Raw genomic sequence first — 20664 nt, 5'->3', positions numbered from 1 at the left:
AAAGAAGGATACTGTAGTTCCCTTTCCAGGTCAGTCCATTCAGCTTTTGCCTTCAAGGATTTAGCATCTGAGGTTCAGACCAACATGTGTAAAAGTTAATGTAGGTCTGATAACCCTAGATCTTAAGCATCCAAAAGAATTCTAAATTTACCTGTGAATAATTATGCCTCTGAGTTCCATCTCTGACCACAAGTGATGGTGGTCAGAACTCTAGGTTCTGTGAAGGGTTTAATCTTAAAGGGCATCTGCCTACTTTCCTTTTCGTCCTTATCTTCCAAGTAAAAGGGTAAATGAGAAAGATTAGTAAATTCAGGGTAATTAGGCAAATGGTGATAAATAGAAGGGGGTGAATGCAGTCAGAGTCAAGTCAGTTTGTCCACAGTCCTTGGTTGTCTCAGCTTCTCGTTTCTTAAGTTTTTCATTGGCTTTTTGTAAGCAGTGAAGTCAGTCAAGGGTTTAGAACCATCAAGTCTAGGTTTCTCATGAGCTTTTAATTTTTCATTTGCCTTTTATAAAGAATCCTTTAATTAAGCTATTTTAGAGTCTTGCAATCTCTTAGAAGACTGTGGGTGACAATTAAAATAGGCACCCCATTTCCCTGTTTAATTCAGGAGCTCTTTTTCTTGAGTGCACCTCTGAGATGAGTAAGTTGGAAATTTTTTGAAGTCTGTGTTCTTAAATGACAAAGAAAGTAAAGATTTAAGTAAAGTAAAAATAAAAAAGCAAAGACTTAAGAGATGTGGCATTAAATAAAAACTCTCTTAAACTTTTTTTGTTTTATCTTAGATTTTAGATTTAAATGGCAATGTTCTACCTCCTGGACAAGAAGGGGATATTGGCATTCAAGTTCTACCTAACCGACCATTTGGCCTTTTTACTGGTTATGTGGTAAGAGACTTATTAAATAATCTCTTATTTTCTTTTTATTTCTCAAAAGTAATTGGGAGCTATATATCTTTGCCACAAAATACACCCTGGATAGACCTTGGTTCTTTCTTGAGAGATACATTGTCCTGAATTGTAACCTCACAGACCACAGAGGGGATGCTCTACAAATGTTAATGAGCACTTGGTACTTTGAATGTCTCTTAGACTAGAGACTTTGTAAGTGGAGTTTTGATGATCAAGAAATATCCAAATCCTATTCTAGATCCCTGAAAGAGAGAAGTACACAATAAGGCAACCATATAATTTGTCCTCCAAATTTGCTTTTGAAAGTGAAGGGGAGCTATTAATAATTATTAATAAACCAGTACTGTCCTAGATGAATCAGGATGTACAGTCACCATGGTCTATGGAGAAGGAAAATAAAGAAGCATTTCATTTGGCTGAGCCTTTGTTAGAAGCCCTAGTGCAAAGAACCCTTCTCTTCCCTAACCTTGAACCAAAACTATGCTCCTGTCAGGAAAGATAGGAAACTAAAGAAGCACCTGAATACTTGATAGAGAAGAGCAAGCTGACCTCCCTAGACTAGATCACTGTTCCAGGCCCATGAAGGCAAGAGGAAGGGAGCCCTAGCAAGAAGACAGCTCTCGTAACATTCATTGACCCTCTCCACAATAAAACCAGCCAGTCAGTATCCTGAAATCTGATTAGTGATCTCCTGTCATGGGAATAGTGTGATAGGGAATGGGGCAGAGAGATTAAGGCCCTTTTACTAGAGGCCTTCAAAACTTATTTTCATCTCTAATCACATATTTTAATCACATCTCTAACCATATTTTCATCTCTAATGACAGAATACAAATTAGAGTGAACTTTCTACCAACATAATATAATGTTCAGATTCTACTTGTCAGTAAACTTCACATAATCTAATATTTCATTCACTTTTTCTTATGTCAATTACAAAACCAATGCTCTGCTTTTGTGTAAAACAAAACAAAAACAAAAAACCTGTCTGCTCAACAGAATTATTAGGTGTTGGTGCTCTTTTAACTCTGAGTTTTCACTTCCCTCTCTTCCTACCAGAATTAAATATTAACCCATTAACAAAAGACTTACTGAACCTATTCCTCTGAGCTCTGAGCTCCTGCAATATTAATTTGCCATCCATCTAAGAAAATTCTCAAGTTGGAGGCATGTCTAATCTTTGTAGATGTAGTTTACCTCTCTTATGTTGGGCTAGCTCCATGCTGGAATTTCATCCCTACTTCACACTCAGGCTCCTCTTCATTCTATTTTGTTGCTAGAGGCTTCTTAAAGGAAGCCAGACTTCTCTTTTTCCTTGAGCATTTAAAAATCCAACTGAAAGGTCACATCCACATTAATATTAACAAAATTCTATTCGTTTCACAGGATAATCCTTCAAAAACAGCTTCAACTCTGCGAGGCAATTTCTATATCACTGGGGACAGGGGGTATATGGATGAAGATGGGTATTTCTGGTTCGTTGCAAGATCAGATGATATCATATTATCCTCTGGGTAATTTTCCTTTTCATCTGTGCACATGTCGATGTTAACTGATCATCAGTAATCTGGAGTAAATCTGCTGCCCACCTTTATAAATTCCTGCCATATGCTATTTATTTATTTGTTTGTTTATTCCCACCCCCCTTTGTGGCTTGCTTGCTGTCTGCTCTCTGTGTCCATTCGCTGTGCATTCTTCTGTGTCAGCTTGTCTCCCTTTGTTGCATCATCTTGCTGCACCAGCTCTCCATGGGCGTGGGCCAGCTTGCCTTCACAAGGAGGCCCTGGGAAGTGAACCCAGGGCCTCCCATATGGTAGACAGGAGCCCAATCGACTGAGCCATGGCCACTTCCTAACCTGCCATATGCTTTATTTCTCAGTTACCGAATTGGACCATTTGAGGTAGAAAATGTTCTGAATGAGCATCCTGCAGTTGCAGAGTCAGCTGTTGTCAGCAGCCCAGACTCTATCAGAGGAGAGGTAAAAGAATTCATTCATCTCAATGTTATAATCTGTTGGCAATCCAACCTGTACTTTTAAAAAAAGATTATTGAAATATATCACTCATACATAAACATACATAAACAATAAGTGTATAGTAATAGCTGGGAACTATAAAACAAACATATATAACATCAAACAGGGCTCTCATACCTCATCTCACCCTACCACCAATACCTTGCATTGTTGTGAAACATTTTTAACTAATGATTAAAGAGCATCCTCAAACTATTACTACTAACCAAAGTATCTTACAATTGGTATATTTTCTCCCCAATCCGGCCTATTATTATTAGTACTACTAGTACTATTACTGCTACTATATCACTTATACATGAACATACATAAACAATAAGTGTATAGTAAAAGCTGTGAACTTACAAAGCAAACATGCATAACATCATACAGGACTCCCATACATCAGCCCACTACCACCACCTTGCATAGTTGTGAGACATTTGTTATAAATTATGAAAGAATGTTGTCAAAATCTTATTACTAACTATAGCCCTTATCTTACATTTGATGTATTTTTCACCCAACCCACCCTATTATTTTTTTAATATATTTTTATGACAGACGTAAACTTATACCTATACAACACCCCTCTATCAACACACCACACTGTAATGGCACATTTGTTATAGATTGAGATAATATCATCAGATTATTACCAGCCATAGCATACATTTGGCACACTTTTTCCATACTCCCCCTTTATCAATGCAGTACATCTTTGACATAGATGCATGAATATTACATTATCATTGTTAACCACAGTCTATAGGTCACTTCAGTTGTATTTTTCCCATGCTGCTCCACATTCACACCGCCCTGCAATAGTGATGTATATCTGCTCTAGCTCACAAAGGACACTCTTGCATCTGTGCCGCCAACCACAATTCTCATCTGCCTCTGGGCTTACTGTGTTAGTCAGTCCCTAGATTATTCTGTAGCTTTCTTTCAGTTGGCATTTATATCCCTAGACTACCCTTTTCAGCCACATTCCCATTTATAAACTAGCTGTTACTCACTATAATGTGTTACCATCAACTCTACATTTCCGTCCTTTTACAGTAAAGTTAATCAAGACTTCTACATACATTAAACATCAGTAGTCATCTCAGTCTTCCTCTTATCTCCTTTAAGAATCCACCAGGTTTTAAAGATATTTTCCTACATTTTCTTCTAGAAGCTTTCTTGTTCTTGGGTTTATATTTAGATTTTTGATCCATTCTGAGTTAATTTTTGTATAAGGTGTGAGATAGGGGTCATTTTTCTTTCTTTTTGTCTATGGATATTCAGTTCTCTCAGCACCATTTGTAGAATGGACTGTTCTGCCCAAGCTGGGTGTGTTTGAGAGGCTTGTCAAAATCTCTTGACCATAGATGTGAGAGTATGTTTCTGAACCAGTTCAGTTCCATTGATCTGTGTGTCTGTCTTTATGCCAGTACCATGTTGATTTTTACCACTGTAGCTAGATAATATGATTTAAAGTCCAGAAGTGAGAGTCCTCCAACTTTGCTTTTCCTTTTTAAGATGTGTCTGGCTATTCAGGACACCTTATCCTTCCAAATAAAATTGATAATCATGTTTTCCATTTATTTAAAAAATGCTGGTGAAATTTTTATTGGGATTGCATTGAATTTGTATATAAATTTGAGTAGAATTGACATCTTAATGATATTTAGTCTTCCAATCTGTGAGCATGAAATGTTCTTCCAATTATATAGGTCTTTTAAAATTTCTTTTAACAATGAGTCATAGTTTTCTGAATACAAGTGCTTTACATCATTTGTGAAGTATATTCCTGAATATTTGAGTTTTATCTGTCATATTTTTCTTTTTTGCCGTTACTTTTCTATTTGTTGTCATATTTTTATTCTCACCACTCTTTTCACACTTTGAGTGACTTTTATTGATATAGTCTTATTTTCTGGATTCTTTCAAGCCTCTCTCTCCTGTCTTTTCTTTCCAGACTGTAGCACACCCTTTAGTATTTCCTACAAAATTGGTCTCTTGGTAACAAACTCTCTCAGTTTCTGTATATCTGAATATTCTACACTCACCCTCATTTTTAAAAAACTACTTTGCTGGAAGTTTTTCTCTCATAGTATCTTAAATGTATCATAACACTGTCTTCTTGCCTCCATGAGAAATCAGCACTTAATCTTACTGGATATCCCTTATATGTTATGCATTGCTTTTCTCTTGCTGCTCTCAGAATTCCTTGCCTTTGGCATTTGACATTCTGATTAGTATGTGTCTTGGAGTTGATCTATTCAGATTTATTCAGATGGGAGTATGTTGTACTTCTTGGAATGGATATCTATGCCCTTCAATAGGGTTGGGAACTTTTCTACTACTATCTCTTTAAATATTCTTTCTGCCCTTTTTCCCTTCTCTTCTCCTTCTGGAACACCCATGACACATATTGCATGTTGTATGTCTCTTGCTGTCATGTAGTTCCCTGAGAAATTTTTCCATTTTTTTCTTCATCTGTTCTTTTGTATGTTCACTTTCAAAGGCCGTTTCTTCAAGATCACCGGTTTTTTCTTCTGCCTCCTCAAATCTGCTATTATATGATCAGTGTATTTTCATTTATTTTTTCTTTAAAATTTTTTTCATTATCTTTTTTTTAAAAAGATACATAAATCACACAAAACCAGTGTATTTTAAATTTCATTTATTGCACCTTTCATTTTGTAAGATCTGCTATTTTTCTATGCATGCTTTCAAGTTCTTCTTTGTGCTTATCTCATGTCTTCGTAATCTCTTTAGCCATCTCCTTGAATTTATAAGGAGATTTGTTTGAACATCTATGATTAGTTGTCTCAACTCCTTTATGTCATCTGGAGGCTCATCTTGTTCCTTTAACTGTGCCATAGCTTTCTGCTTCTTGGTGTGGTTTGTAATTTTTTATTGGTGTCTTGGTATCTTGCTTACTAGATGTATTTATTCTGGGTACAGTTTCTCTCTTTAGTTTAGGGCTTTCTTGCCCTTTCTCTCTTGCTGTTTGTGCAGTAGGAGCCAAGGATGTAGTTGCAGCTGCAGGCTGTGGAGGTTCCTGGGACAGATGAAGCTTCTCCCAACTTTCTCCTTTGCCAGGGGTAGGGACGGAGCCACAGCTGTGTTTAATAATCCAAGTTGTGCAGGCCTAGTATTATAAACCAGCGATATCAACCAGACTCAGACTCTGAATAAAGTTCCAATTGAGAGTTTTATTAGCCATGCCACGACTGCCTCATCCTACACAAAGGAGAGAGCAGCCCCAGGTCTCGGGGGGGGGGGGGGGGGGGGGGGGGGAGAGTTTGCTTATATAGGCTTTTAGGTTCGGGGGCGGGCAATAGCTCAGCAAGCAAGCACGTACAGAAGCAGGTGTTTGTGGTCAGTCAAGCGCTGGGAATTCTATCAGGGGAGACAAGCGGTCGGGGAGTTCTTGTTATTTACAAGGGTCTAGGTCAGGTTGGTCTTTTGGCAGGGGCTGATGAGACTTTCTACAGGAGGAGGCCTTGAGATAAGGTTTTACAGTCGAGCAAGCTTGTTACAGAAGCGAGATATATGCAGTTAGGGGGCTGTGGAATTTTCCTCTTGGGTGGGGGTGGTCACAGGCTCCTACTTCTCCACACTAGACTGTAGTTGCCCAGAAAAACTGATGAAGCTTAATGCCCCTTTCTCCCCTACCTGGGATGGGGATAGAGCTGCAGGTGTGGGTAGTAATCTATGCTGTGTGGGTAAAAAATGACCTCAGTTGCCTGGGTAGATTTCTGGCTATTCAGTGCCAGTCAAATGTTTCTGCAGTTACCCAGAGAGGCTGGTGTAGGGCTCACCAGCTTCCTCCCTACTAGAGGTGGGGCTGAAGCCTAGGCTAGGGCTGCAGGCCAATCTGGGTAAAAGAAACCAGTCCCTACCTTCACTGTGACTTTCAGTCAGCCCGGCTTCCCCTCATGGTAGGGGTGGAGTCAAAATGGCGGCTACTGACTCTTTCTGACTTGGACAGGTTCAAACTTTAGCTGTTTTTAGGGTTATACTTTAACTAGTTGAATTTATTAATCAATAGCTGAAGTTGGTGGCCAACAGTCTCTCCCTTCCCTGATTTTAGACAATGGAGCTTCCAATTACAGCCACAGAACAGCTCCCAGAGTGGCTTGTGCCGCCAGAGCTTGGCCTTTATTTTCTCAGAGATGCTGGCACAGGTCCCCCCAGCTTCCTCCCTGTCAGAGATGGGTCTGAGGCTTCTGCTAGAGCTGCAATTGAATCTGGAAAGAAGGCAGTCCCTACCAGCACTGTGATTTTCATTCCATCTGCTTCCCCTACTACCATGGCAGAGTTAAAATGGCGACTCCCAGCCTCTTTCTGACTTGGACAGGTTCAAACTTTAGCTGCTTTTAGGATTATACTTTAGCCTGCCAAATTTACCAATCAGTAGCTAAAGTTGTTGCCCAACTGTCTCTTCCTCTCCCATTTTTGGGAAGTGGAGCTTCCAATTCCAGCCAGGGAACAGCTCCCGAGGCGGCTTGTACCACCAGTGGAGGATGGACAGCAGCCTCTGGGGTGTGGAGATTTCTACTTACGAATCTTCTCTGCAGATGGGCAGTCTTCTTTCATTCCTTCAAGGATATTACAAAAGGCTCTTCTGGTCTCCTAGGGCCCCCTAACAGGTGCTTTAGATAGCTCTGGGTGATTATTAACTGTCCTGTAGCACGAGCTGACTCTAGGTGCTCATTACTTTGCTGCCATCTTGCTGGTTGTTCAACCTGTACTTTTTAACAGTTCACTGAAACAAAATTACTCAAATTATGCATTCACTAAATATGCAAATCAGATAGAAAGTTATGAAATATACAATACAAGTCAGAAAGAACTGCTATAGAATATTGCTGGAAAAACTTATATTAGAATGAATTTGAATCCTTTCCATATAAAGATGGTGTGATTGCTAACAACCCAGGCTCACATCAGGATAGGGTGCCAGAGGTCAGGCTAGATGGGATCAACTTGTTACCCAGAATATCTAAAAACCAGCATGGTCCCTGATATAGCTGAGTATAGGCTGGCATCAGATATCAGCAGTGGGAGCAAGGTCAGAGGCAGAACCTGAGTCAACCAGAAACAGGCTGGGCATGTAGATAAGTAGAGGAGTCAGGAAATAAGCAACAAACAAGGCAGGAGTCCTTAAAGCCTACTCCTACTGGAGCTGACCACAGGATAGTTTGGCCTGTGAAAGTCTACAATATGGCCCCAGGGTTTGGGTTGGGCTACTGATGCCAATACAAATCCAGAAATTCCTGTATTCAAATTCCTAAGCTCAAATCCTAGGTGTAGGAATTGAGGCAATAGGGTACAGGGCAGAGTTACAGAGTAGGTAATCTGCAGGTTGAATGGGTCGAGTTTAAGGCAAAATGGGAGATGTGAACATGTGGACCTTCTCCCAGGACTGATTCTCCTGATCTGTGACATGAGATTATTCTAAGTCATCCTGGATGGCCTGGCATTGTTCCGGATATTGACCAGAGGCTAGAGTTTTGTAATTTGCAAAGATGCTAAGATGAAAACCCTATTTACTATGAGAGGGTATATTCTGGATAGATGAGTGCAGGGAACAGATTCAGTGAACTCCAGATAGGGTTTCACGAGTCCCAGTTCCTCCAGAACCTCTCCCCTAGCGTCAATCATCATCAGTTTTATCCACACAGATAGGTACTTGAGACAGGTTGGTAGCTGGGCTGTTAGAACCAGGGTTGGCTTGGGAAAGTCACCAGATATCCCAGTGTGATATAGCAAAGATTTACAAGTGAGTTAAGGGGTCTTGGTATATGGCTTGGATTAGGTGGAGAAGGGGGAAAGGTTGACAAGTTTTTCAACACTGGTAGGCTATGGAATTTCCTGGCAAAAGGTGTGGGTGGGTGTTCCAAATGAAGTGTCCATGCACAGGGTCTCCATGTGCTTCACACCACAGATAGCTCCTTTCTTTCTGGCAGGCCTATTCTGGCTGTCTAGTCTTTGTCCAGGACAATCCCTGCCAGGCCTTTGGGTAGTAAGTCCAGAAGAATTTATTAAAATCAGATAAAATTAAGACATTGGAACAGTATCCAAAATAATAATTTTTATCTACCTACTGTAGTCTTACAACTTTTTATGTGCATTTTGCACTGTTGCTTATTCTGCAGATTGCTTTTGTTTTTAAAATGTCTAATAAGATTAGCTAATTGTAACTACTTTGGTCAGTTTTCATTAGCATTTTTTTCTAAGTAAATTTGCCAAAAGCAAATAGGGTTAAAAAATAGTATTTCCTTAACTCCTGTATTGATAATTTTTGTGCACCCTCAACTGATTTTTACATTTTAATATTTTATAGGAATTTCATGTATTTGCTTTTTAAAAATTTGTTTTCAGGGAGCAGATGTGGCTCAAGCAGTTGAATGCCCACCTCCCATATGGGAGGTCCTGGGTTCGGATCCCAGTGCTTCCTGAAAAAACAAAAACAAACAAGTAAAACATATGAAAAAACTAACTCAGGGAAGCTGATGTGGCATGGTGGTTAAATACTGCTGACTTTCCACATGAGGTCCCAAGTTCAATCCCTGGCCCTGGATACCTGAAAAAAAAAATTTTTTTTCAGCCAGTGATGACATTCTTTATCTATAAAAAATGTAGATTTTCTATAATCTCTCTTTAAAAGACAAAATTTCCATTAGGGATAAAAGAATGGATGATTTTTGTTATCGATAATTATTTCTGAAAATAACATTTATAAATGTTATTTATAATAATATACAAATATTATTTTAACATTGGAATGTGAAATAAAGAGCTAAGAAATCATTTGTCTAGATCACTGGGTTCTTAACATTTTTTGAATCACATACCTATTTGAGAATTTGAAGAACATAGACCAGGGTTGGCCTTTCTGTAATAACAGAAATGGTCTATATTGGTACTGTCCAATACAATAGACATACATGGCAGCTGATCACTTGAAATGTGGCTAGTGCGACTGAGGAACCAAGGAATAGAATTTTTAATTCTATTTAATTTTAATGACTACCATATTGGATGGCCACCATAGACTTATCTCAAAAAAAATGCAAAACTCTACATAGAATTTCAAAGAAACTTTGGACACCAACTCATAGATTCCAGGTTAAAAACTCCTTATAGTTCTACTACTAGCAGTACTAATAGCTCACATTTTTTTGAGGATTTACTATGTGCCAGGCATTATTCTAACCCCTATAGCTATATTTGCTCATTTAACCCTCACAAAAACTTTTTTTTGAAAGATTTATTTTTATTTATTTCTCTCCCCGTCATCCCTCCCACCCCAGTTGTCTGTACTCTGTGTCCATTTGCTGTGTGTTCTCCATGTCCGCTTCTATTCTTGTCAGTGGCACCAGGACTGTGTGTCTCTTTTTGTTGCATCATCTTGCTGCATCAGCTCTTCGTGTGTGCAGTTGCCACTCCTAGGCAGACTGAACTTTCTTTTGCGCTGGGCGGCTCTCCTTATGGGGTGCACTCCTTGCATGTGGGGCTCCCCTACGCGGGGGACACCCCTGCATGGCAGGGCACTCCTTGCGCACATCAGCACTGCACGTGCGCCAGCTGCACACGGGTCAAGGAGGTCCTGGGTTTGAACCGTGGGCCTCCCATGTGGTAGGCAGACACGCTATCTGTTGAGCCAAGTCTGCTTCCCAGCAACTTCTTTTTATAGAGTAGGAAACTAAAGCACAGAGAGGTAAAGTAACTTGTCTAAGTTTATACAACAAATAAGTATGACTTAAACCTAGGTAATCTGGTTCCGGAGTTTATGCTCTTAATCACAATATTAGTTTGCTTTTTAAAAAAATTTATTGTTTACATTTAATAATTGAAAATATAAATAATTAAGAAATAAAAAGAAAACAGTTGAATAAAAATATACTAGGTTGCTTTTTGTTAACTTATTATCTGTAATGGGTTTATAAAGGCTTTTGTAAAAAAATAAAGGTTTTATCCAAGGTATAGAAGTCAATATGTGAATCAATAATTGAAAACACTAAGTTTAAAATAACTCACCTTTGAACAATTCACTTATAGCAAGGATAAAATTTCTGTTAATTCACAAAAAATGTTGGTAAAGCAGCAGAACAGACATCACTATACATACACAAAATTTGTAACTATAAGACTTTATTTCTTATCAACTGGTTATCTTGACAAATTTATTGCTTCAATTAATTTTGAATCAAATCTTTACTTTCAGATCAAGATGGATAGGAAATATTGCCAACTTATCTTCAAGCTGGACAGAGGAATCTTTGAATTCAATAAAGTCAAAGCCCCTAAATGCAGGACATTTAATTATTTTTAAAAAGTACTAGGAGACTCTCCTGGAACTGTGTCCAAAAGAAAGCATCGTTCCATGGCAAACCCTGGGCTAGTAAACTGGATCTGGTGGTGCACACTAACTGACTCATCTAGAGTCATACCTCTAGGGAAGACAGTAAATGGTAATGTTGGCAGTATCTACTCAGGAGAGAACATTATAGGACACCAAACACACTCTTGAAGGGGGCTACATATGGGGATTGGCCTATCTTTCTGCCTTATACGTTAAAGATCCAAAAACACTCAGCAGGATTGCCCAAAATATCTCTGGGAAGGGTGAACCTTGGGGAACAGGATTCTTGAGCATAAAGCGATGAGGTCTTCCCTGTCTTTTGCCAATCACAGAGCAAAGGGCACCGCCACTTCTACTCATTCCTCAGGGATGGCCATGAAGTGGTCAGACCAAAAGCAAAGTGGCTGCTAGAATCTTTATAGCCTGCATCAATAGAAGTGTCTCTGGAATAAAGAGCTCGTGGTCTTGGTGAACTATTCCCTTCAACAAGAAAATGGCAACCAGTGTGAAATCTGTTTATAAGGATTATGCTGAGGGTGGGGACCTAGAAGCCACACTGGATTGAGCTGGATTATTACCCAAGGCTGTGCTTTAGTGTATTTCCAAGTGTCTAACAGGAAACTTTATTGAAGGAGATAAAAGATGAGACAAGAAATCAAGAGCAGAAATAATCAGAAACGGGTCAGAAAGTGAGAGTTAAGATGTAGTTAGAAGAGAGGGTGCCAGAGTCAGATCATAAACAAAGCAGTGGTCCAGAAACTCTCTTGTATTAGGTACAGGCCAGGAGGTACAGAGGTTGACTGGTTCAGAGCTGGGAACCAACTCTTGCTGAAACCTCTGGCCCAACACACCTGGCCTAAGATTACCAGTAAGAGAAAGCAAATGTGACATGTTAAAACATAAAAATACACAACTCACTTTCCTGGTGTTTCAAATATTTATTTTAGGTAGTAAAGGCTTTTATTGTCCTGAAACCTGATTACAAGGCAAATGATAAAGAACAACTTAAAAAGGAGATTCAGGAACATGTAAAAAAAACTACAGCACCTTACAAATATCCCAGAAAGGTAGGTATTCTAATTATGATGAATATTTGCTCAATGTTACGAGACTTTTAGTTATTTATTTTTTCCTTTTAAAGAACATTCTCCTCAAATATGCTACACCAAATATTCCAAACTGAACTAATGACAGATGGAAAAGAATCAGAATATTTTGAGATTATAAGGAATCACCTAACCTAATTTGTTAGCTCACTGGACTTGTAGTAAATACTAAAAATCAAGAAAAGCTCCTCAATAACACCCCTCTCCCTTTTTGGTTATCACCCTCTCCCCTGATGGGTGTCCCAAACCTCTCATCTAGAATTCATATAGAACTGCTACATAATTAACTCTTTCTAAAGATAAAAAGCTCTGGGCTAATAATTTTCTCCCCCTTGATACCAACAGGTAGAATTTATTCAAGAGCTGCCAAAGACTATCAGTGGGAAGATAAAAAGAAATGAACTGAGGAAGAAAGAAAGGGAAACAATTTAAATTCATTCTATTAATTATCAGGGTATATGTAAAACAAAGACTCTGTAGATCCCACAGGATTATTGAGAGGTGATTTAAAAAATGAGGTAATATGCTTATAAACTGATTTAAAATATTTTGTGGTTATAACATCAGAAACTGAATTTTGAAATAAGACTTTCAGAAAATGACTCTGTATTGTGTCAATAGTTTTATAATTTGATAGAATACTGTCAGAATTTTTAAATGCACAGTAGAGATGCAGTTTCTAAACCAAGTCTCTGCCCTGTTGGTTTTCGAACCTTAGCTGAATAATTCTTCTGGCATATTAACTTACAAATCAGAACCAATCTTCAATCTTAATAATACTTAACAATTTATTTAGGTTTTTAAGGGGAAAAAAAAGATGAACATAATCCTTATAGTACATTCTTCTACCTAAAAAGAGACTAGTGAGTTTTATTAGTCACATATTTATTCAAATAATTTAAAAATACTTTAAAATTTGTTTCAAGGTCTAACTATAAAAGGATACCATATTCTGTTGTTACTTTTTAAATTAATAAACATGGTTTACAAAAAATTTCATTTGTTGTTCTTCAAGTAAGTATGATAAATTCAGCAAACATTAATATATAAAGCACAAAGTGTAAGAATGCTCATAATGTTTGAGAAGTTAAGGAAGTATCAAAATGCATACATTAACAAAGAAAAGGCAAATGTAAGACTACACTGGTGAATGAATTGGAAGTCCATGAAATTTATTTTCCCTATTTTCAGTTTATATGTGTGTTTAATAGTCCCATTTGAGATATGTCTCTAAATCCTCTGCACTTGTAGTCCTATAATACTCTATCTCTACCATATTAAAATCACATTTTAAAAAATCACATTAAAGCAAAAATACAGTGTAGATGTAAAGAAAGTTTATCAACTCCTCATTGAAGGTCTGAGTCTCAAAAAATTTTTAGTAGAAAAATTTACATTTTTGTCAAAAATATGGCTTGCTTTGGGAGAACTAAAAGTGAGTCTCCCTGGGGAATGAGACAAAACTGTGTTGTTGGCTCTCTCCTTTCGAAGTGTTTGTTCCCATTTGAAATAACCACATCGTTTTCTGTTTTCTTGGTATTTCCCAATAGGGCAACAATAGAAGACTTTTCCATGATTTGGTCCATTATTAGAAACAATAAGTCTCTTAGCTCGTCGGCCACACTTGCATAAAGGTGGTGTCATTTTCCCACTCTTCCAAGGCTCTTGCAGGTTAACTGTAGAAGTTAATATAGAGGGGAGAACCTTCCGAGAGGAACTTCTGACTGGGGAACAATCAGATGATGCAGGTTTTTCTTCATGAATAGTGAAGGTCTGTTTTTTTGAAGGTGGGAAGGCTGGGAGACTGGAAGAATTCCTTTTGGTACTGCCTAAAAGAATAGGATGTTTCCTCAAAACTGAAGGATGAGACATATTGACATTAACACTATTAAAGGTACTTAATTTGGGTTCAGGTAACTTAAAGTCAGAAACATTTGAAACTGGGTCTTTGGCTTCTTTTACATTATAAATCGTAGTGTGAGGACTCTTGTACACAACAGACTTAGAGGTCTCAGATTTTTGAGGAGTTTGCTCTGCACATCCAGAGTTTTCATGACCTAGCATTTCAGTTTCTTTTAAAATCATTAATCTTTCTTCAGAATTAAATGAAGTATCTGAGTTTGAGTCTCTAATAGGAGATATACAATCTATACTTTGTTGAGGCTGAGATGCTGGCAGTAAAGCTACATCTTCCCAATCAGCCAACATAGGTAATGAATCAACAGTAGAACTCATTTCCATATCAGAAACATGATTAACAGATGAAATGGTAGTAGAAACAAGTACCAATTCTGAGCCAATTGTTGAAGAGTTAGATTTAGTATTAAATACAAGGTGTTCATTTTTTATTTTCTTCTGCATGTAGATAGGTGATTTCAAGTTAGGAGACTGCAACTGCCTCAGAGAAGTAGAGGAGTTATTAGAAAGAGAGAAACAGCTTTTGACATTGTGAATACCTGTTTTTACATTGTTCTTTAGTTGTAACTGATCTTGCTGTACCATTAGAGGAAAATTCACACAAGCTGACCTTATTTGAACTTTTTCATCAGAATTAATTGCATTCTTAGGCTCCTTATCATATATGCTGGGAACCTGGATGCTCTTGCTGCAGTCAGTAGTTTCTTCAATCTGATTTGTGTTCACATTTCTGGCCAAAATGTTGGGATTCCTCACAGTGATTACCTGTGATTCCACAACAAATCCAACAGCTTTGGAAATGGCATTGATAATTTCTTCAATATACATTATATGAATACAACAACAACAAAAAAATGTACTAACATAAATTACTACACACGTGAAATGTACATTTCAATGAACTTAAAATTACTTCTAGGGTTTAAAATGACAGAAAGGCAAAACACCACTAACCTTGTTCAAGGATTTAGTAATTTTCATTAAGCAACCATCCCTGATCATTTTCCACGCAAGATGGGCAGTATTCCGAGAATCATCTAGCCCTACGGAAAGAGACAAACACTTGATGGTACTAATGTAAAGAAATATGAGGGGGAAGTCACCACTTACATGGAAATTGGGACATGCTATTAGTTTTACGATCTACTAATTCTAATCATGATAAATTTGTGCTGAGGCAGCATTATCACTGAAAGATGCAATTGCCTACATTTACTGAGAAGGATGTAAAAAACCTGGTAGGTAGGCCACAAAATGTGAGCAGCATTCTGAAGGGACTATAACTTAAGAGTAATCTAATAGTCTTACCCAATTCTTTCATTAGTCCACCCTGTTATCTGGCATTTGTTTAATCTTCATGATTCTATTTCTTTTCATTCTTTTTAGCAACTAAAAAGCCACTAGATGGCAGTATTTATTTTACAATAGTTTATGAAAAGTATTTTAAAGTCTTAGGAACAATTTGAATTGTATATGTTAGGAGCTTTTTAAGGCTGAATGACATTTCTTACTAATGCTATTGTAAAATAAATGGATTCACATGAACTACTATATAAAAATAAAATACTCATAACTTACACAATACAATTTTCAATTCATACTAACCAGAATGCTCTCGCCCAGAGAATTTTATTCCCACTTCCTGCAAGGCACCACTTAGTCCTTTTGGTTTTCTTCTATAGAAAAGCTAATCAAATAAAAGAAGACATATCTAAAAAATGATTATCATTTGAAAGGCTATGTTTTAACCACTTAATTTTCATCATTTTTAGTCCTATGAAATGTGGAATGTGCTCATTTTGTTGTCTTGAAATACTTAAGGAAATATATTTATGTGAACATTTAAAAAGGAAATATTTGTAGAAACCAATAACCATGTGTAGATAAAGCTTAATCATTTTTCAATAGAAGAAAAGTGGACATGCCTCCATCTTTTGACCTGTACCTTATAAGTTGCTCTGAGATCAATCCAAGAATTTAAGAACACAGGTTTTAACAGCTGTTTTCTTTTACACTCATACTCCAGGCAAACCCCCAGGTCCCAGTCTGCATTAAGTACATTAAAACAGAATATTTTTTTACTCATGCTATCATTTATAAATAAAATGCTATAATTTCTATGTTTATAAATAAAATATTGGAAGATGGTATAAAATAGAATAATAAGACATAATTGTTCTGTTAATATCTAGCAATTATTCACTTTATAAGACTCACTGTTAAGAATTAGGTGGTGACTAAGTTTCAAAATGATTTCTTAAAAAAAATTTGATATCTTACTCTTCTTTCTGAAATAGTATGTTTTACTTTAATAATGAAATCCATACCAACAGAAATAATAGTACGTTTTATTACATATGATTTCAGAAAGAAGGGTAAGGTATCAAATTACAAGGCCTATATGGAGTTTTCCATATAGGCTAGGAAAACATTAATGAATATTGAGAAACCAAACATTTTATAGCAAACTGAAACCAAATATGAGTATAAATATTATGCTATCAATGGCATAGCATTGGTATCAATGACTATTAATGGCAATGCTATATCATAGTCATTCAAAAGACTTACTTTAAATGGTCCGTTTTTTCTTAATGTCTACATTAGTAAGTATTAAAGTATAAAAGAATGTGAGCTGAATAAGAACTCTTTTTTAATTCAAGGCTGTAATAAATAGCACAGGAGTTTTTACTTAATTATCTTTGCCTGCATTCAGAAGAACAAAGAGGAACATCTAGAAAGATTCTTAAAGTTAAGGTTTAAAGTTTTAAGTTACCCCAGGAATAGAAAATTTCAAAAGTATGAATGAATTTACTTTTCTTGGTTAACATTTGCTAGACACTCGGCTTTCTTTTCCTGACCCAGGAGGTTAACAAGTTATAATTTTTATTCGAGATAAAGAATTAACATAGCAAAAATGCTATCTATTCATGACTGATAGGCACAACTTGTTTTTTACCTGACCAAGTAACAAATGCACATAATTTTACTTCAGAAGTAGGAGGATCTGAAACTCCAGTAGCAAAAACAATTTTCTTCTGTTGCTGAATCTTATGAATCCATTTATAGAACTGAGATAAGCAAATCTTCAGAGGGACCCCATCATCAACTTGTGCCTGAATAGAGAGTCACAACATCTGAATTCAACAATCTGAATTCCTTAATTATTGAGCACTTAATATGGGTAGGCACTGTGGTGAATATAATGAAAAGGTTCTAACTGGCAAAGAGTTTATCAAGTGAAAAGATGTTAAAATACATAGGGAGAAAAATAATATTATGATTAAAACTTTCCATAAAATAAACTTGCCATTCATTTATTTAATTTTTAATTACCTTTTTTTATTTTTAAAGGGGCTTTAGATTACATAAATATTACATAAAAATATAAGGGATTCCCATATGTCCCACTCCCTCCCCCTCCCTCACTTTTCCACATCAAGGACATCCTTCATTAGTGTGGTACATTTGTTACAACTGATGAACATATATTGAAGCATTGCTACTAACCATGGACTCAGCTCACATTGTTGTTGACACTCTGTCCTGTACAATTTTGTAGGACAAAATAAACAATAGCCTGTATCTGTCATAGCAATGTCATGCAGGACAATTCCAATGTCCCAAAAATGCCCCCATATTACACATATTCTTCCCTCTCCCAACCCTCAGAACCTCTTTTTCAAATACTATTTTTTTTCTAATTTTTAAAGATTTCAATGGATTTCTGGAATGAACATTATTTGTCCGAACACTGAATAAATATAACCCTAAATGGTATACAGCTTTTATTTTCTTTTTGAAACTGATTTCTGAATTTTAAAATTTGCATCCTAGTGCTTGGTGGGCTTTTTTGGAGGGAGGGAGGGAGATGTGAGAAAAGGGGGGAATGAGAAGGACATACCTGCTTTATGCCTGTCAGTTCTTTACAAAATTCAGAAAGAACTGGATGTTCCTGAGGCTGAACATAAGCATGGAACTCACATTCAATCTTTCCAGTTGATGTGTCCAACAATACTGCTGGAAATTCAACTAAATGAAAGAATCATCAATTGCCATTTGGACATACAAGTGCTAAATTAATGTTGTAATCATTCTAAATTAAATGCATGTAACCACCACATAGTATTATTAAACAGTCATTTTTTAGTCAAAGCATATTAAATTGACCAAAACAGCATGCAATAATGCTTATAATAAAGTTATGCCAAAAATAAATAAAAATATTGAAGTTCTGAGTATTATCTATTTAAAAGAAAACTCTTGAATACATTTCCAAAATTAAAGATGAAGACTAAATGGAAGCTGAAATGTACCTCTCTTTTGAAAAAGTATTTTTCCAGTTTCTGTGCAATTGAAGTTTTATAAGGAACCCTAAAACAATTATTTTACACGATGACACATTTAGGCATTAAGGTTTTCGTTTTTAGTTAATCGGGTTTTATAATAAAATACCAATTCATAAACCATCTCGTTCTCTTAAACTAAGAGTTGACTTTATGTATACAAACTTTAAATGACTCATCTAGTGCTAGCTTTTGGCCATTGGTCATCCAGACTTACTTATTTCCTGGCAACGGTGGTGGGTCCCATCATTCCAGCACGTTGACTCAAAATCAATGACAATTAAGTAGTCAAACAACTGCTCTGCAAAAGACCAGGGCATCTTTATTCTTTACCAGTATTAAAAGTGCAAGGCTTTAAAATGTAATGAAACTAAGCACACTACTTACTGGATTTGCTTCTTTCTAGATTCCCATTTGCTGGTGCAATGGACTTTGTCCTAATTAATCCAAGCTGCCTGAAAATGTAAATCAACCCAATATGATCAACAAACTCATTCACACTGCTTTTATAAACTAATGGTAGTGGGCATATGGCAAAACCCTCATTATCAAAGTATTATGATTGAGGGGAAATTGACGAGGTTTTCATCCTAACTCTTGCCACCTTCTCTTGATTTTTAGTAGTCATTTTATTTAAGTCATTTTGAGGGCCTCAAAGCACATATTTGCAAATTTAGGCTAATTCTTATCGATTCTTATCTGCGTCCCTTAATTCACAGTAATATTGAGGAACTCAGATGGTTGTAGAAATAAAGATGCATTTAAAAGCTTGTTATTTTTACCTTTGCATTTTCCAAGCCTTTGTTATGTGTATGTGTATTTCAACTATGGAAGAGCTGAAAGCAACATAGGGCATGGTCTTGTCTTCTAAGAGCTTAAAAAATCTGGGTAAAGAAACATGACACCCATAAAACCACTGCAAGGTAATATATGATAAAGAATTTCCAAAGGCAATACACGCTAAGGAATCCACAAAAAGGGAAGAGTTTGCAGAGGTCTTAAGTGGGCGTGAGACAAACTACTGTGATGAGTGCATAGAGTTTGACTGGGTATAGGGATACCTCAGGTTGTAGTTTTGGTTTAAAAGGTATGATGGTAAGTGCCGGGAGGGAGTTATAACAGCTAACATTTATTGAGCTTACTATGGAGCAGGCATTGAACTTTAGATGGTAATCCTCAACAACTGTACGAAGGAGACACTTCTGCTACCTATATATTATGAATGCGAAAACTAAACACTTGGACCAAAGCACACATATTTAGCATGTGAACACAGGATTGTCCAATTCTGAAAGCCCAAGCTCTTCAGTGCATCACACTTATACTAGACATCACAGTGTGCACAGCGTGTCCAGGAATCAGGCAAATGGTAACATTGATCCATATGAATTAAATGGCTGATCCATATGAATTAAATGGCTCAAATAAGAAGTGGGGTGAACGGCTTGACCGGGCCACTGAGGGCTGCCTACCGCCTCCATACAGAAGTGCCGTCACGTCGTCGTTTCCGGAAAGCTAGCATGGACAAAGATTGGCTCAAGGCCACAAGCAAAGAACCTGGGTCTCCTGGGCCTCGAGCTCAGTTCAGTCCACCCTCGCGCAGAGGGTCCGAGGCTCGGAACACGGAGCCAGACAGGCGCCTCTCAGTCCCTGTCAGGGAAGGCGGGTCGGAGATGAGAGGGCTGCGATAAATGGAAGCCGCAACCGCCGCTGACGACACCTTCCTGGCCCTGCCACGGACGTCAACGCGGAGTCGTAGCGACCCCTACCCGGGAAACCCACAGCATACCGCGCCAGCCTCTTTGTCGCCATTCCTGACACGCTTTTCTCTTCAGCGGCCAACTGCCGGAAGTCGCTTGGCTCTCACTTCCGGTCTGTTCAAATGACTCCCGCGGCTGAGGGGGGGAAGGTCGAAGCGACTGAGGCTGCTGAGGCGATGGCCTCTGCTCTCCGCCGGGTTTCTCTAGGGCGTTTCCTGGGCTTGGGGGCGTGGGGAGTGGTTT

General features: G+C 37.5%; 2 protein-coding genes across 11 annotated transcripts in view; one reads left to right on the top strand and one right to left on the bottom strand.

Moving 5' to 3' along the window:
* The window catches only part of ACSM3 (acyl-CoA synthetase medium chain family member 3), a 33208-nt gene extending 19988 nt beyond the window's left edge, over positions 1 to 13220 (top strand). For 5 of the 7 annotated variants that reach the window (XM_071211291.1, XM_058286309.2, XM_058286310.2 and 2 more), the window contains 5 exons: positions 787 to 888; positions 2299 to 2426; positions 2792 to 2891; positions 12240 to 12363; positions 12748 to 13220. In XM_071211291.1, the coding sequence (XP_071067392.1) occupies positions 787 to 888; positions 2299 to 2426; positions 2792 to 2891; positions 12240 to 12363; positions 12748 to 12830 (537 nt within the window). In that variant the 3' untranslated portion in view covers positions 12831 to 13220. Of the gene's footprint in view, positions 1 to 786; positions 889 to 2298; positions 2427 to 2791; positions 2892 to 11154; positions 11399 to 12239; positions 12364 to 12747 lie in introns of those variants that run through there. The other 2 variants (XM_071211289.1, XM_071211290.1) reach the window with 2 other exon arrangements.
* Positions 12211 to 20531, bottom strand: ERI2 (ERI1 exoribonuclease family member 2). 4 transcript variants are annotated; one of them, XM_004474062.5, is made up of 10 exons: positions 20451 to 20531; positions 19444 to 19545; positions 19049 to 19116; positions 18879 to 18962; positions 18220 to 18347; positions 17275 to 17431; positions 16261 to 16361; positions 15921 to 16002; positions 15270 to 15358; positions 12211 to 15080 (listed from the first exon to the last, which is right to left on the bottom strand). In XM_004474062.5, exons 1-10 carry the CDS (start codon positions 20471 to 20473, stop codon positions 13740 to 13742), a joined length of 2175 nt encoding a protein of 724 aa, XP_004474119.2. In that variant the 5' UTR covers positions 20474 to 20531; the 3' UTR covers positions 12211 to 13739. The 4 variants fall into 4 exon arrangements, with proteins under 4 accessions (XP_004474119.2, XP_023439127.2, XP_004474120.2 ...); XM_023583359.3 differs by having other exon boundaries at positions 20134 to 20515; XM_004474063.5 differs by lacking the exon at positions 19444 to 19545 and having other exon boundaries at positions 20451 to 20514.
* Positions 20532 to 20664: the final 133 nt, after the last annotated feature.

Source organism: Dasypus novemcinctus, chromosome 23 (assembly GCF_030445035.2).
Source record: "Dasypus novemcinctus isolate mDasNov1 chromosome 23, mDasNov1.1.hap2, whole genome shotgun sequence".
Lineage (NCBI taxonomy): Eukaryota > Metazoa > Chordata > Mammalia > Cingulata > Dasypodidae > Dasypus > Dasypus novemcinctus.
Note: the sequence above shows the minus strand (reverse complement) of the source record. Positions and strands in the feature narration are given on the sequence as shown.

Coding starts and splice junctions, on each gene's coding strand:
- ERI2 (XM_023583359.3), bottom strand. CDS start 20,183: ATGCTAGCTTTCCGGAAACGACGACGTGACGGCACTTCTGTATGGAGG. Junction 19,546..20,133: donor GGCACTTCTGTATGGAGGCG/GTAGGCAGCCCT, acceptor TTCTTTACCCAG/ATTTTTTAAGCTCTTAGAAG. Junction 19,117..19,443: donor AAGGCTTGGAAAATGCAAAG/GTAAAAATAACA, acceptor TTACATTTTCAG/GCAGCTTGGATTAATTAGGA.